Source organism: Plecotus auritus, assembly GCF_963455305.1.
Source record: "Plecotus auritus genome assembly, chromosome: 2".
NCBI lineage: Eukaryota > Metazoa > Chordata > Mammalia > Chiroptera > Vespertilionidae > Plecotus > Plecotus auritus.
The window spans coordinates 118,889,532-118,907,001 of NC_137771.1; the positions used below are offsets into that span (position 1 = coordinate 118,889,532).

A 17,470-nucleotide genomic window follows, 5' to 3' on the forward strand; every position below is an offset into this window, starting at 1 on the left:
TCTTGCACTGCTGGTTTGGTGGTAATAAATTCCCTTGGTTTTTTGTTTTGTTTTTTTTTTTTTTGTCTGTGAAGCTCCTGATTTCACCTTCAATTTTGATTGTCAGCCTTGCTGGGTACAGTATTCTTGGATTCAGACCCTTCCTTTGTATGACTTTGTATATTTCATTCCATTCCCTTCTGGCCTGATGAATTTCTGTTGAGAAATCAGTTGCTAGTCTGATGGGGGTTCCTTTGTATGTAACTTTCTGTCTCTCTCTTGCCACTTTTAAGATTCTTACTTTGTCGTTGGTGTTTGCCAATTTAATTATAATGTGCCTTGGCGTTGATCTCTTAGGGTTCATTTTGCTTGGGACTCTGTGAGCTTCTTGGATTTGTGTGGGTTTTTTCTTCCCTATATCAGGGAAGTTTTCTGTCATTATTTCTTCAAACAGGTTTTCTATTCCTTGCTCAGTTTCCTTTCCTTCTGGAACATGCGGATGATGTTTTGTTTCATGTTGTCCCAAAGTTCCATTAGGCTCTCCTCCTGCTTTTTAATTTTTTTCCTAGAAGCTGCTCTACTTGGGTATTTTTTCCCATCTTGTCTTCTAGCTCACTGATGCGGTCCTCTGCTTCTTCTAGTCTACTCTTGATGCTTTCTATTGAGTTCTTTACAGCAGCGATGTCATTTTTCATTTCTTCTTGGTTCTTCTTCATTTCCTCTTGGTTCTTGCTCATATTGTCGAATTTGTCTTCCATTCTTTTCAGCCACCTTATGACCATTTCTCTGAATTCTTTCTCTGGAAGGTTACTTGCCTCCATTTCGTTTACTTCCTTTTCTGGTGATGCCTGCTTTTCTTTCATATGCGGGCTGTTTCTTTGTCTCCCCAGGGTCTCTATTCTCTGGATGTCTGGTTATGTAGTTCTCTCTCTCCTTATCCCAGGTGAAATCTGACCTTTCCGTGGTGGAGGGTAGAGCTCCTCTGAATCCGCGTGTTTGCGCCAATTGGGGACCAGTGTTCTCGGGCTCGCAGCTCTTCAGTGGGTGCCACAGTTGTGTATTTTCAGGCTTCTGATAAGCTCCCTTCTGTCCATTTTTTAATTGGATTTTTTGTCTTCCATTTGTTGAGTTATATGAGTACTTCATATATTTTTTATATTAACCCCTTATCAGATGTATCATTGGCAAATGTCTTATCCCATACCATGGGTTCCCTTTTCATTTTGATGGTGGTTCCTTTTGCTGTGCAGAAACTTTTTATTTTCACGTAGTTTCATTTGTTTATTTTCTCCTTAGTTTCCTTTGCCCTAGGAGATGTATCCATAAAATATTGTTACGTTAGTGTCTGAGATTTTACTGCCTATGTTCTTCTTAAGATTTTTATAGTTTCATGCCTTACATTTAAGTCTTTTATCCAACTTAATTTTATTCTTGTGTATGGTATAAATTGGTGGTCTGGTTTCATATTTTTGCATGTGTCTGGTTTATCTCTTCCAGCACTCAAGTTTTCCCAGTACCATTTGTTGAAAAGATTCTCTTTACTCCATTATATTTTCTTGCCTCCTTTGTCAAATATTAATTGGCCATAATAGTGTGGGTCAATTTCTGGGATCTCTGTGCTAATCCATTAGTCAAGTAGGTATTCCAGTTAATAATGCGGATTTTGTAATAATAAAAAAAAAACCATGGAGTTGGGCTGCTGGAGTGCGGCGCCTCCGCGGAAACCCGGACAGCCAGCTGGCGGGAGGGTGCGGCGGCTGCAGGGCGCAGGCGGTGGTCTGCAGGGCAGCAGCCTCCCGAGGACCAGCCTCACCGAGCCCGGAACTGGGTCTGATTGGTGGCGAGGCGGCAGCCCGGCGCACACCAAAGAGGAGGCAGCTGTGGAGGTAGCGGTGACCCCAGCCATGCTGTGCTATGTGACGAGGCCGGACGTGGTGCTGATGGAGGTGGAGGTGGAAGCGAAAGCAAACGGCGAGGACTGCCTCAACCAGGTGTGCAGGCGGTTGGGAATTATAGAAGTTGATTATTTTGGACTGCAGTTTACGGGTAACAAAGGTGAAAGTTTATGGCTAAATCTGAGAAACAGCATCTCCCAGCAGATGGATGGGCTAGCCCCTTACTGGCTTAAACTGAGAGTCAAGTTCTTCGTGGAGCCTCATCTCATCTTACAGGAGCAGACTCGGCATATCTTTTTCTTACACATCAAGGAGGCCCTCCTGGCCGGCCATCTCCAATGCTCCCCAGAGCAGGCAGTGGAGCTCAGCGCCCTCCTGGCCCAGACCAAGTTTGGAGACTTCAACCAGAACACCGCCAAGTACAGCTACGAGGAGCTGTGTGCCAAGGAGCTCTCCAGTGCAGCCTGGAACAGCATTGTTGCAAAGCATAAGGAGCTGGAGGGACCAGCCAGGCCCGGCGGAATACCAGGTCTTGCAGATCGTGTCGGCAATGGAAAACTACGGCATTGAATGGCACTCTGTGAGGGACAGCGAAGGGCAGAAGCTCCTCATTGGGGTTGGACCTGAAGGAATCTCAATTTGTAAAGATGACTTTACCCCAATTAATAGGATAGCGTACCCTGTGGTGCAGATGGCCACCCAGTAGGGAAAGAATGTGTACTTGATGGTCACCAAGGAGTCTGGGAACAGCATCGTGCTCTTGTTTAAGATGATCAGCACCAGGGCTGCCAGCGGGCTCTACCGAGCAATCACGGAGACGCATGCTTTCTACAGGTGTGACACAGTGACCAGTGCCGTCATGATGCAGTATAGTCGAGACTTGAAGGGCCACTTGGCATCTCTGTTTCTGAATGAGAACATTAATCTCGGCAAGAAGTATGTCTTCGACATTAAAAGAACATCGAAGGAGGTGTATGACCACACCAGGAGGGCTCTTTACAATGCCGGCGTGGTGGACCTGGTCTCCAGAAGCGAGCACAGCCTCCCAGCTCGCCCATGAAGGCCTTGGAGAGCAGCATGAACTGCAGCAGCTGCGAGGGCCTCAGCTGCCAGCAGACCCGAGTGCTGCAGGAGAAGCTGCGCAAGCTGAAGGAGGCCATGCTGTGCATGCTGTGCTGTGAGGAGGAGATCAACTCCGCCTCCTGCCCCTGTGGCCACACTGTGTGCTGTGAGAGCTGCGCAGCCCAGCTCCAGTCGTGTCCTGTCTGCAGGTCGCGGGTAGAGCATGTTCAGCATGTCTATCTTCCAACTCACACCAGTCTCCTCAACCTCACCGTCATCTGATCTGTTGTGCACTTATCGCACAGGCCGTGTTTCCATGAGCTGCGCTATTACGAACTAGGAGGATGATAGACTGTGGAGAAAATAAATACTCCAACACCCATCTGCCATGCAACGTTTTTTTAAAAAAAGGAAGAATAAAAAGAATACAACACTCCTCACCACCAAAACATGCCATCAGCAGCTCCAGTGGTGGGGACCAGGGAGAGCTCAAACATGGACACATTCCTTGGACTTCCATTCTTTTTATGATCAAGTAAAGGAATAAGTAAAACCTCTGATGTCATTAGGTGGCAACATAGCCAAAAAGTGGGTACCTTTTAGGAAGTGATGTTGTAAGTCTCTTAATGTATCCCAAGGTAAGTTTCCTACCTGCAGCCAATTTTGTAAGAATTGGTTTTAAGAATTTACCTGGTTACTTTGGGGCGGGGCGGGGGGGGGCTTTTTTGTTTTGTTTTTTGGTATGGTCACAGAGCTCTGAACATTTTTAATAGAAAATTTTTTCTTAAAGACATAGTCATCGTTTTAATATCATTTCTGTTTTTGTAACTTGTTCAAGAATGATTAGAAGGCAGACATTTAAAAATCAATCATCTGACTGTTAAAAAGTTGACAACCAAGTTGTCAGATTTAAACCAGTCTGGCTAGTAGAAAACAGGTAGCTCAATGTGGGTGGCTTCCTGTCCCTTTTCCACCCCTCCTTACCCACAAGCTTCCAAATATAAATGCTACCAATTTGGCTAAAAGATTTCAGTGGAGGAATCGGCACTCCTTGGGCCTCTTGAGTTGGGGGAATATTTTAAGATCAGAAAGGGAGCATGTTCCTGGGGAAGGAGAGTGTTGCTCACTGAGGGGAAGCTTTGTGGAGTACAAACAAGGGTGTTCTTCCGTTCTCCCAACCACTCTACCCCAGCTTCACCCAGGGGTCACTTTTGCTTGAGCCATCAAGCCTTTCACAGCCTTATTATAAGTATCTAAATATTGTATGCTTTTTTTTTCTTTTGTAAATGCTTAAGCATTAACTTGTGGTTGTCCTCTCTATAGGTCTTAGAGGGGTTCAGGTGTTTTGTTTCTATATTCGTAGTCATGTTTTCCACTCCCACTTGGGCATTTTGGACGTTGGTCAGCTTGTAGGTTCTCTAGGACGTCGGGAAACCTAGATGACCGTATTGGGTGCAATACTAGCTGAGTTAAAGCTAGAAAGCTACACTGTCACTTTACTGAGATTTCTGAGTATACTTTTCATATTGCCTTGATGTAGCAGTAATGTGTTTATGCATTTGTTTCTTTGCACAGACATTTTGTCAGATATTAAAACTCTACTTTTTTATGGCACATATTAGCATATAAGCCTTTATTCCAAAAGGTATTTATTTTTTCACTTGTAAAAAAAAATAATGTTTCCACATAAAGAACTCTGTTATATCCTAAGAGGACTTCTGTCTTTTATATTCAGGATAATAAAGACTTTAAAGCAAAAACAAACAAACAAAAAACATGATAACTTCAAGAGAAACATCAAAAGTGCATTATTCAAAGTAATGGCCATCACTAGCTACACATTTCCCCATCTTTCAGGTAATTTGTGGATACCGTCCCAATAGAACTTTTCTTGTTTTGAGGCAAACCATTCAGAGACCCAATTTTCCACTTCTTCGTATGTTTTGAAGTGCTGCTCACAAAGTCCGTGCCATCGATCAGAAAAAGTGGTAATCTGAAGGAGCAAGGTCTGGTGGATACGGTGGGTGGGTTAATACTTCTTAGGCAAGATCTTTTAACGTGTCTTTAACTGATTTTGAAGTGTGTGATGGTGCATCATCATGAAGCAACATTACTTTGCTGTGTCTTCTGGAACATTCTGGTCGTTTCACAATCAGAGCATGGTTCAAATTGATTATTTGTTGTCGGTAGCGATCAGTATTAACGGTTTCACCTGGTTTTAGAAGTTCATAATACACCACACCTTCCTGATCCCACCAAACACAGAGCATTGTCTTCTTTCCAAAGCGATTTGGCCTTGCGGTCGATGTTGATGGTTGACCTGGATCAACCCATGATTTTGTGCATTTGGGATTCTCAAAATAAATCCACTTTTCATCGCCAGTCACAATTCAATGCAAAAAAGACTTTCGTGCTGTTGAAGCGACATTTTACTGGTGACTTTTCGGTTTTCCATTTGTCTTTCATTCAGTTGATGTGGCACCCATTTTCCTTCCTTTAAAATCTTTCCCATTGCTTGTAAATGATTGGAACTTGTTTGCTGAGCAACGTTTAATCTTTCTGCAAGTTGTTTTTGAGTTTGACACGCATTTTCATCCAATAATGCTTGTAATTGTTGGTCTTTAAACGTTTTTAGTTGACCTGGACGTTCTTTGTCTTTCATGTTGAAATCATCACTTTTAAAGCATTTAAACCAGCTTCACAAGTATCTTGAGATAGAACATGTTCACCATAAGCTTCCTGAAGTATACAATAACTTTCAGTAGCACTTTTCTTCCAAATAAAGTCATGAATTAAAAGTTCCTGCAAATGCTAATTTATTGGCACAAAATTGGACATTTTTAAGCCTAAAATATCTATGATGTTAACACCTTCACAAAATTTGACATAAAGTTTTGAAGCTTGTTGTCAATACAACAAAATAGCATACATATCAAATCGCATATATATCAACATATGTGTAACTTCATTTATTGAAAAAAATCAGCATTATTAATCGGTACACCTAGTATGTACTTACTAGAGGCCCAGTCCATGAAATTCGTGCAGTTGTAGGGTCCCTAGCAGCTGCCAGCTGCTGGCTGGGTACTCCCTCCCTTCTCCCAACCACCTACCAGTGCCGGGGCCTCCCTCCCTTCCCCTGGTCACCTGCCGCTGCCAGCTGGGGCCTCCCTCTCTTGCCCCAGCCACCTGCCAGCACTTCTGGCTGGCGGTTCCCTCCCTTCTCCTGGCCAGCCAGCCCCCTGGTTGAACTCCCAGAAGAACTCTGGTTGAGGGGACAATTTGCATACTGTGCTTTTATTATACAGGACTAGAGGCCTGGTGCACAAAATTCGTGCACGGTGGGGGGGCCCCTCAGCCCAGCCAGCACCCTCTCCAATCTGGGACCCCTTGGGCGATGTCTGACTGCTGGTTTAGGCCAGATCCCTAGGACATCTCTGTCATAATCCAGGACCACTGGCAGTTGGACATCCCTGTCACAATCCAGAACCACTGGCTCCTAACTGCTCACCTGCCTGTCTGCCTGATTGCCCCTAATTGCCCCCCCTCCTGGCCTGGTCACCCCCAACTGCCTCCCCTGCTGGCCTGGTCACCCCTATCAGCTCCCCCACTGGCCTGGTTGCCCCTTACTGCCCCCCCCCCCCACCAGCCTGGTCACCTCCTACTGCCCCCCTGGCAGCCTGGTTGCCCCTCACTGCCCCCCTCTGCCAGCCTGGTTGCCCCATGCAGCCTGCTATTCAGTAGTTTGGTCGCCCCTCACTGCCCCCCCATGCTGGCCTGGTCACCCCATGCAGCCCACTGCTCAGTCATTTGGTCAGCCCTCACTAACCCCCCTGCTGGCCTGGTCGCCCCACGCAGCCTGTTCGGTCATCAGTTCAGTTGTTTCGGTTGTGATGGTCGCTTGGGCTTTTATATATGTAGATATGCATAGCCCATGGACACGGGCCATAGAAAATGGGAAATATCTGTAAAACTATCAACATTAAAATATATATATTTTAAAAAGAAGTTATCTTTGTCCATAAACCTTTGTGTGCCATTCAGATTACTTGATTGGGATATGTTTTGAAAAGGAAAATTATTTAGGTCAAAGGATGTATTTTTGTTGTTGTTTTATTTTTATTGTGGAAACTTTACACACATAAAAAATGGAGAGAATAACAAAATGAGTGTCCATGTGACCATTTCCCAAGTTCAACAATAATCAATATATAGCTAATCACTTTTCATCCACACTCTTATTCAGGCACATCCAATCTCTAATGAATAATTTTGAAGCAAATTCTAGGCATCATTATTTTATCTGTAAATACTTCAATATATATTCCAAAATATAATTTTTTTTGTTTTTTACCTTAACTATAATACCATAATTACATCTAAAGAAAGTAATGATTTTTAGTATGGCTAAATATTCAGATAGAGTGGTTTAAAGTTTTTTAAAGCTTTGGATACACAATTCTTAACTCCTTTTTGGAAAGTCTAAACAAATTTATATCTACACCAACCACATCTGAGACTGACTACTCACTGCACTTTTATCAACATTGTATATTTTGTCTTACCTTTATCAATTTAATAAATAAAATGGTGTTTTGTTGATATTCAAATTTTTATTTCTTTTATTACCAGTGTGGTTGAACTTTTTTTCGTAAGTTTATAAACTATTTCTATTTCCTCTTTTGTGCACTGGCCTTTGAACATTCACCAACTGGAATTTTCATATTTTGCTGAGAGATTTGCATGAACCTTGTTAGAGATACAGCAAGTATTTTTCCCATCTGCTGCTCAGTAGAACCTTAGTACTGTCCAGAACATTAGAATATCACCAAAAGAAACAAAGAAAGAAACGTGAAGGCTAAAACCCTCTGGAGTCAGCTAGTCCTACACTCACCCTGTACTTTAGCATTTTGTATGAGTCACTCCAGCAACATCTCCACTAAGGAGCATTCTGGCTTCTGTTTAAACATTTCTAGTAATAGAAGCGTCACTATTTCAGGGACATCAGTCTTGAATATGGGCTGTAATTATTGAAAATTGCCTTACACTGAGCTGATGTCTTTACACTGAACTCAGTAACTTCTACCAGGTTCTATCAGGTAGAGCTACTCAAATATCTTTCTCAGCAGATGATGTCCCTTTAAATCTTTGGATGATAGTATAGTTTCCAACATTCTCCAAACCAACATTCCAGTTTCCTCAACCACTCATTTACTATGTTGTCTACCTAACCTCCACATTATTTTGGCCATTTTCTCCTAGCCATCCCCAAATCTAACGTTCTAATAAAATGTCTCCCTCTGATTCCTTATTGTTCCTCTACAAAATGGCTTATAGTACAAAAGGGATAATACTGTAAATCTTGCCCTCCTGCTCTGTAAAACTGATTATAATTCTTTTTAAAAATCTTTTAAAATAGACTCAACATGTAAGTGAACTTTAACATGGAATCAAACTTTCAGAATTAGAAAGAGATCATTATAAATTATTTTATTTCATAATATGTATTAGCCTGATATTTTCTATCAAATTAAAATTGTACAAATTATAAAACTGTTCAGGTGCTACACAAATCTAAGACATCAATTTACACTGTGTGCATGTTTGTGTTAGAGTATTGTTGTCAATATATATTTTCCTAGCCTTTAAGAATTCTGAAAAAAAAATGGATTATAAAATATTTCCCCTTGTAGAGTGCTTAATAATTTTTTTAAGTCATAGAATGTAGCTATGGAAAGGAGGCCATTTGGTCCAATTCTCCTTCCCCAGTTTTCCAGAAAAAAATGGGAGGCTAAGAATTTTTCCAAAAACACATGGGTAGTCAGGAGCAGATTTCTAAAGCAGAAGTGTCAGTCAGCCAATCTTTTCTATGAATGTTCATATGCATCTGAAGAGACAGGTCACAGAACCCCTTTTGATTCTAAAAAGCTTTTTCTAGTCAAAGATATTGTAGGTGATAGAGTCTGTCAAAGAAATTAAGGTGAAACAATAGGAGGGAAAATACCCCTTTGGGATATTAATTATGAGGAACCTAGACAGAACTTTGTGGCAGATTGTATTTTCCAAAGATAGCCACAGTAATAAGTTCTTAAGGAGATCTTGGGAACAGTAAATTCACAGATCTGTGAGGAATAATAGACTTTTTTTAAGGCATGAAAATTTGGAGTGTTGTACTAATCAGGAATAGAAAAATGCAACAGACTTTCTAAACCACCCTCAATTTTTATTTGTCTTTTTTATCAGCTGTTATCCGATGGATATGATTCATTAATAAAAATGCTAGGGAAAAGCAGGTAAAACTATTATGGACTAAAGGCCCGGTGCACAAAATTCGTGCACAGTGGAGGGGGTGTCCCTCAGCCCAGCCTGCACCCTCTCCAATCTGGGACCCCTCAAGGGATGTCCGACTGCCTGTTTAGGCCCAATCCCACAATCCAGGACTGCTGTCTCCCAACTGCTCACCTGCCTGCCTTCCTGATCACCCCCTAACCACTCCCCTGCCAGCCTGTTTGCCCTTAACTGCCCTCCCCTGCAGGCCTGGTCACCCCTAACTGCCCTCCCCTGCAAGCCTGGTAACCCTTAACTGCCCTCCCCTGCAGGCCTGGGTCCCCCCCAACTGCCCTCCCCTGCAGGCCTGGGTCCCCCCCAACTGCCCTCCCCTGCAGGCCTGGTCACCCCTAACTGACCTCCCCTGCAGGCCTGGGTCCCCCCAACTGCCTTTCCCTGCAGGCCTGGTCGCCCCCAACTTCCCTCCTCTGCGGGCTTGGTCACCCCTAACTGCCCTCCCTTGCAGGCTTGATCGCCCACAACTGCCCTCCCTGGTAGGCCTGGTCCCTCCCAACAGCCCTCCCTTGCTGGCCATCTTGTAGTGGCCATCTTGTGTCTACATGGGGGAAGCCATCTTGTGTGTTGGAGTGATGGTCAATCTGCATATTACTCATTTATTAGATTGGATAAAGGCCTGGTGCACGGGTGGGGGCCAGCTGGTTTGCCCTGAAGGGTGTCCCGGATCAGGGTGGGGGTTCCCTTGGGGCATGGGGCGGCCTGGGTGAGGGGCCTGTGGTGGTTTGCAGGCTGGCCACGGCCCCTGGTGACCCAAGCGGAGGCCCTGGTATCTGGGGTTTATTTATCTTCTACAATTGAAACTTTGTAGCCTGGAGCGGAGCCAAGCCTTCTGCTTGCTCCGTGGCGGCAGCCATTTTTGGGGGGATTTATGTATCTTCTATCATTGAAACTTTGTAGCCTTGAGTGGAGGCCTAGGCTGGCAAGGGCAGGTGGAAAGCTTGGCTTCCTCCATTGCCGGGGAAACCCAAGCTTCCCTCCCGCTCTCTGTGGCCATAGCCATCTTGGTTGGGTTTATTTGCATATTCGCTCCTGATTGGCTGGTGGGCATGGCTGGTGGGCATGGCTTCTGGGTGTAGCGGGGTGATGGTTAATTTTCATATTACTCTTTTATTAGATAGGATTATTTAATCCCAATTTTTAAAGCCTCTGCTCACTTTTCCCAACTTACGTATTTAGTTTGTGTGGTATATTTTAATCTTTGCCAGAACCCTCTAAATAAGATACTCCAATTCTTGCTTCACAGATGAAGTACTCTACACTGAAAGATAAGAAATGCTTACAGTAAGGAATAGAGCCAAATTCAGACTCACAGATCTCTAACTGAACCTGGAATAATTTCTACTTTCAAAGCTTGTGAAAGGGGCAAGATATTATTTGGTCTGGGAAAAGCTCTAACTTTGTTTGAGCACTAAGAATTAGAGGTGAGCTGTGTCAATTTGTCACTACTAAATGGCAAAAAGAATAATGATCTGATAGGATTATTGTGAGAATTAAATAAGATAATCCATTTAAAGCAATTAATGGATTGCTCCAAACTTGGCCTCCCAACAAGTTCTCCCATCGGTGTACACATAAGCTGCTCCTCACACAAGCAGTATGGTCTCTTCCCTCACCCCCTCCCTTGGATCTGGCTGATCTGGTGCCTTCTTTTTTTCTGGTTTCTAAAATTTTCATGAAGACATTTAAAAATTCTGGCGGAGTACAAGTGGCATGATTGGATTTTGCTGTGGAAATTGTTAATTTGGCTGACACACTTATTAAGTATACTTCCAAGTAATCTCCATACTTACAGAACTCAAAATGCTTCCCCCTCCCCCCGCCTCCCCTTAAGAATACACTATATTGACATATGAATGTATAGTTGGCATTGACTGAAATCTAATCATAGGAATGACCTCCAGCAAGTATTGTAATCAACTGAGGAAATTTTAAGTGTGACTTCCTTATAGTGGACAGAATACACTAAAAATGACATTTTGGGACTTCTAAGCACAAGTTTTAATAGGACTGGCAGTTCTGATTTCTTTGCTGTTGAAATGATCCCCCTAGGAATGCTGGAGACTGTCATACTATGAAGAAGCCCAAGTTACCCACATGGAGAAATTAGATGCTCTGGCCAAGAGCTTCATCTGAGAGTAGTCTACTACCAATCTCCCTGCTGAACACTATCACATGGAAAATTCTGGGCAAGACCAGAAGAAGGACTGCCCATCCAATATTCAGAATTTTGAGAAATAATAATTTATGTTACTTTAAGCCATTACATTTTAGGGTGGTTGTTACTCAGCAGTAGGTAACTGAAACATTGTCATATATTAATGCTCAATAAGTATAATTTTTTTACTATTATTCAGAAGACTATCCTATATAATAAAAGGGTTATATGCAAATTGACCCTAACAGTGTAATGACTGGAATGGCCAGAATGACTGCTGGACCAGTCACTATGAGACGCACTGACCACCTCTCTGTTCCTTCCCCAGCCGGCAGGGTCCCATCTCTTGATGGCAAAAGGGGAACTGAGGGTGAGTGGCACCAGGTGTGGGTGGTGGGGGATGTGGGTGGCACCAGGCCAAGGCCCCCACCCCCCTGGCCCCACACATAGAGAGTGACCAGCGGGCTGCAGGAATGGCCAGAATAGCCAACCTCTCGGTCTCTCCCTCCTCTCCCGACCGCAGGCTCCTATCACCTCTGGCATACCAGTTTCCATTAGTGGGAAGAAGATACAATAGAACAGCCTGGAAACGGCAAGTCTTTTTCCTTATTGATTCTTTATCCTGGGCTCTAGAAAAATAATGGCCAGGTCCCTTGCTGGGTCCCTCGGAGCCCCATCTCTCCTTCTCTTCTCAGCCCTGCTGATCATGGGGTGTCCCAGAGCAGGAGGGAGAGAAAAGCTGGACTTAGCAATGCCTCCCACTCAAGGGTTAGGAGTAGCAGAGGGATGTGGTGACGATATACAGGCTTTGGAGTCACACAGACTCTGCCAGTTAGACCTGTGTAACCGCTCTGAGCCTCGGTTTCTTCATCTATAAAATGGGTATGATATTAGTACCAGCCTCATTGGAATGTTACAGGTGTGTGTAAGATTATGCACATAAGGCTCTCAGCCCGGTGCTTGACATGTACTAAGCTTCACTGTTGCCACTATGATTATCTGCCCCCTGCCCTCACTGGGTTTACAAACCCCAGTGCTTAACTGGCAATGTAGGAAGGTGTGGAAATTGCCTGCTCCATGTCCTGGGGCTCCTAGGAGAACTCAGATTCCGGATTCTGGATTCACCGGCAAGTTGGCTCGCTCTGCAATATGAAACCCCTGGGTCTCCGGGGCAATACCCACTGCCTTGCCTCTCTTCCCGGCATGGTCCTGTCCTGCTTCAGTTGTCACTCACTCCAGGAATCCCTGCATCATCTGTGTGCACATCTGTTCCCCAGCAGCCCCCACTCCGTGTGCCTCCCAGCTCTGCCCTGCACTTGGGCAAATCACTTAACCACTCCGCGCCTTTGTTTTCTCATCTGAAAGCTGCAGGCCTTCTGGGGTTGTTGATCAAACCACGTCACCAGGTGAAGCATTTAGAAGAGTGCTGGGACCTGTTTTAAGTGGCCATTCAGTGTCAGCTGTTCCGTTATTACTGTTGAAAGGCGAGTCTCCTAGGAGTAGGGGTTCTGCGAGGTGCCACTGTCCTGTGAAAACCCTGAATGAGAATCTTCAGCCTCTTTCAGAAACTATGAGCTCATTAGCATAATAAACCTCCTGTGAAGGACCTTTTGACTCCGATAAGCATTAACAACAAAGAGTAAAAAGCCTGAGGCCCGGCCTGAATGTCTGTCCTGTATACCAATAGGTTGCTGGTTAGGTTCCCTGTCAGGGCACATGCCCCGATTGTGGAATCAATGTTTCTCTCTTTCTCTCTCTCTCTCTCTCTCTCTCTCTCTCTCTCTCTCTCTCTCTCTCTCATAAATGAAAACATATTTTAAAAAATAAAGTTATAGGTGAAGCCATTATGGTCCCATGGCTGCAAACTCTAGAAGAAAACATGACTCAACAAGAATAAGAGACTTAAAAAAAAGAAATGATAGCAATAAAAATAACATAGAATTCCAATGAAGAAGAAAACGGGTATCTAAAGGAATCCATGTGCCTAAGGGGAAATTGCCAATGAGCCTAGATTTTAAAAGTCAAACTGGGAAAAGTGTATTTGCAGCAAATAAATGGTTAGTATCTTTAACATATAAGAGCTCACACAAATCCTATATAATAAAAGCCTAATATGCAAATCGACAGAACTGCCGAATGATTGGCGGAATGACTGGTTGCTATGACGGCCACTGACTACCAGTGGGAAGATGTTCAGTGCAGGAGCTGTCCCCTGGTGGTCAGTGCACTCCCACGGGGGAGTGCTGCTTAGCCAGAAGCCGGGCTCACGACTGGTGAGTGCAGCAGTGGTGGTGGGAGCCTCTCCCACCTCTGCGGTAGCACTAAGGAGCAGTGAGCTGAGAGGTAAGTAGCAGCGAGCAGGCAGGTGGTAATGAGTGAGGGGTCCTGGACTGCAAGAGGGTGCAGGCCTGGCTGAGGGACCCTCCCCCGCAGTGCATGAATTTCATGTACCGGGCCTCTAGTATAAAAGATAATAGTATTTATTTACACAAAGTTGCCAAAATGAAACCTGTTTGCTGCATGGGAAATGGGATGAAATAATTTTTTTTAAATTCTCTTTAATCCTCCATGAATTTCTATTTTTAAGATGTATAGTAATAACTTTAGTTAATTCCAACCTGGGAAATCTTTGCTGCTACGATTGTTAAAATCCCCAAGATGAAATCTGAGCCTCCTCAATCATTAATTTCTTATTCAACCTGTAATCTTGCCTCCATGAAATGGATTTCAAATATGTTTTGTCATGTCCTTGCTTTTCTTCCTGACTTGCGATTTTGTGTAATTGTTGTCTAAATAGACATGGCAACAACCACTTACCCAATTTATAGTCCAAATTTCCTTCCTGGGTGATGTGGGAATCTTTTCTAAGCAAAAATATGAATATTCCAACTTTCTCTCACTTACCCACCACCTCATACATCTGGAGTTTTAACTTCCTTCATCTATTTTAAACAGAAGAAAGATGTTCATGGAGACAACGCTTTCCTAAAATGCTGTGCTTTCATTCCTCCAAGCAGCATTTAGCCCCTTGGGAGACATTTTTTTTTGTTTTCTTAATAAGGGCATCTTGTTCCTCTAAGGCAGTGGTTCTCAACCTTTCTAATGCCGTGACCCCTTAATACAGTTCCTCATGTTGTGGTGACCCCCAACCATAAAATTATTTTCGTTGCTACTTCATAACTGTAATTTTGCTACTGTTATAAATCACGACCCACAGGTTGAGAACCACTGCTGTAGAGCCTAAGACCATCGGAAAACACAGATATTTACATTACGATTCATTAACAGTAGCAAAATTACAGTTATGAAGTAGCAACAAAAATAATTTTATGGTTGGGGGTCACCACAACATGAGGAACGGTATTAAAGGGTCGCAGCATTAGAAAGGTTGAGAAACACTGCTCTAAGGAAATACTAATGGGGGAAGGAAGGACTCATGTTTGCAAATAATAATTTTAAAAATCCAAAACCAGAAAAAAAAAATTTAATCCAGACTTCCAGGAAAGATGGCAAATAGAACACAAGTGGCTAGACTCACCCCTCCCAACTCCTCACTTCTTTGACAGTAAACGGTTTATAGTTTGTTTATTCTTTAAGGCATGTGCCCACAAAGATATGGGGAACAGAGATGAGACAACAGCAATAAATGTATGAAAGCTCTACAGCAGGACACGTGGCAACTGAGAATGCAGAGAGGAGAAAATGGAACCCCTGTGTATTAATTTCCTGGGTAATGTAAGAAAGTACCACATGTTGGGTGGCTTAAATAATAGAAGTGCATCTTCACACAATTCTTGAGACCAGAGCCCAAGGTCAGGCTGTGGACAAATGGGTTCCTTCTGAAGCTGTGAGGGAATCTGCTTCAGGCCTCTCCTTGGCTTCTGTGGGTTTGATGGCAATTGGAGTTCCTTGACTTATAGATACATCACCCAATCTCTGCTCTCATCTTCAGATGGCTCTCTCCCTGTGTGCATGTCCTTGTGTACATTTATATGAACATTAGTCATACTGAATTAGGGCCTACCCTAATGACTTCATCTTATCTAATTATATCTACAGAGACCCTATTTCCAAATAAGGCCATATTCTGAGATACCGGAAATAAGACTTCAATGTATGAAATTTGGGGGGGACACAATTCAACCCGTAACAGTGAGCATGCAGTGTGAGAGCTGAGAAGCAAAGCAAAATATGCCACAGAATCTCCCAAATTCCCACACACATGTGTCACTGGCAGCCTCTGGAGGTGAGGGTAAAGGGGCAGACTAAAATAAGCAAGATGGGATCAAAGCTGTGTAAACAGGTAGAAAATTGAATTACCCCCACTCCACTGGAAGTTAATTCTCTGGAGCTGAGCTATCCAATTTGGAGTAGCCACTGTGAAATGTGACTAATTGAATTCACATTTTAACTAATTAAAAGTAAATAAAATTAAACATCCTTGGTCCCAAGAGCTATATTCTAGGTGCTCAAAGGCCTTATGTGGCTAGTGACTATGATATTGGATCGTACAGATATTTCCATCATTGTAGAAAGTTCTGGTGGACAGCACTGGTCTGGGGAAATAAAACAGAAGAAGGTGTTTGGATGGGGGGATGGCAGGTGCCATTAAAGATAGAAGCACACATTAAAAAAGAAGGGGGTATAGTGAAACCTGAGCTATTGGATCTACTGGATGCTAATCCCCAACCTTACAGCCCTCTTCCTCCACTTGGGCCACCAAATCATGTCCCTTGGCCACAATGAAAAGCATAAATTTATCCACCTGACTTCAAAAATGGAAAATCTGTAACTTTTGTGTTCTTGTAGGAGACCGGAGAAAAACTGAGAGCACAGACACTAATTTTTTCTTGATTTACTACTGTGTACCAAGCATTTGACACATTATATCACTTAATTCTTATAATGATACAAGGTGATGGGTGTTTTTCTCATGTAAAACTAAGAAAACCGAGACTCGGGAAGGCTGAGTAATTTGGCCAAGTTGTCTTGGTTATAAATGAAACACAGAATTCAAACTCAGGGCTGTTTAAACCCAAAGCCCACATATTGTTTCTACTATGCTATACTGCTTGCCTAAATGGTTGGTTGCCTCACTAGCTTGGTAAGAATCAGCAAGTCCCTTAACTTCTGTAGGTCTAATTTGCCTCTGTTGTCAAATATGTTAAACAATAGAACTGCCTTATGTCCCAGCGATTTCACTTCTGGGAATTTATTCAAAGAAAACAAAAACACTAATTCAAAAAAATATATGCACTCCTACATTCATTGCAACATCATACAACAGCCAAGATATAGAAGCAACCCCAGTGCCCACCAATAGACAAATAGGTTAAAAAGCTGTGGTACATATATAAATGGAATATTACTTGGCCATAAAAATGAAATTTTACTGCAAAGGCAGCTAGGTAATGATGTACCTAGAAGATATTATGCTAAGTGAAATAAGTCAGTGAAAGACACATACCGTGTGATTTCATTTACATGTGGAATCTAGTGAACAAAATTAACTAACAAACAAAACAGGAACAGACTTATAGAGAACAAACTGAGGGTGGCCAGATTGGGGTGCAAACATGAGGGGGTTGGGGCCTTGGTGAAAAAGGTGAAGGGATTAAGAATTACAAATTGGTAGTTACTAAATAGTCACAGGGATGAAAATTACAGCATAGGAAATCACAGTCAATAATATTGTGATAATTACATATAATGCCAGTTGGGTACTGGAAATATCAAAGGGAACTACTATGTAAAGTATATGACTATCTATCCACTAAGATGTACACCTGAAACTAATACAAAATAAAATTGAAAGAAAAAAAATATCATTTTACAAGACTACCGAGAGAAGTTTAAATGATGTAACTTGTAAAGGTTTATTTAAAAGTCTGCACTTTTGTACAGACACAAATATCCTTCTATACATATAGGAAATCTTAACAGGAAAGACTTTTCATTCAGTTTAGAAGCCTTTAGAGAACTTTGAGACATATTTGGGTTACTTCATACAATTTTATTATTGTTGAAGTAATGA

The 17,470-nt window shown here is 42.8% G+C and overlaps 1 protein-coding gene across 1 annotated transcript; it reads left to right on the plus strand.

The window, feature by feature from the left end:
- Positions 1 to 1,883: 1,883 nt before the first annotated feature.
- On the plus strand, positions 1,884 to 3,257 carry LOC308241929 (E3 ubiquitin-protein ligase MYLIP-like; the record flags this gene model as incomplete). The annotated part of the gene is given in 4 exon segments (XM_080655633.1): positions 1,884 to 2,386; positions 2,388 to 2,577; positions 2,581 to 2,908; positions 2,911 to 3,257. Coding segments are annotated over 4 exon segments (1,329 nt in total). The 3' UTR covers positions 3,219 to 3,257.
- Between the last annotated feature and the right edge of the window lie 14,213 nt (positions 3,258 to 17,470).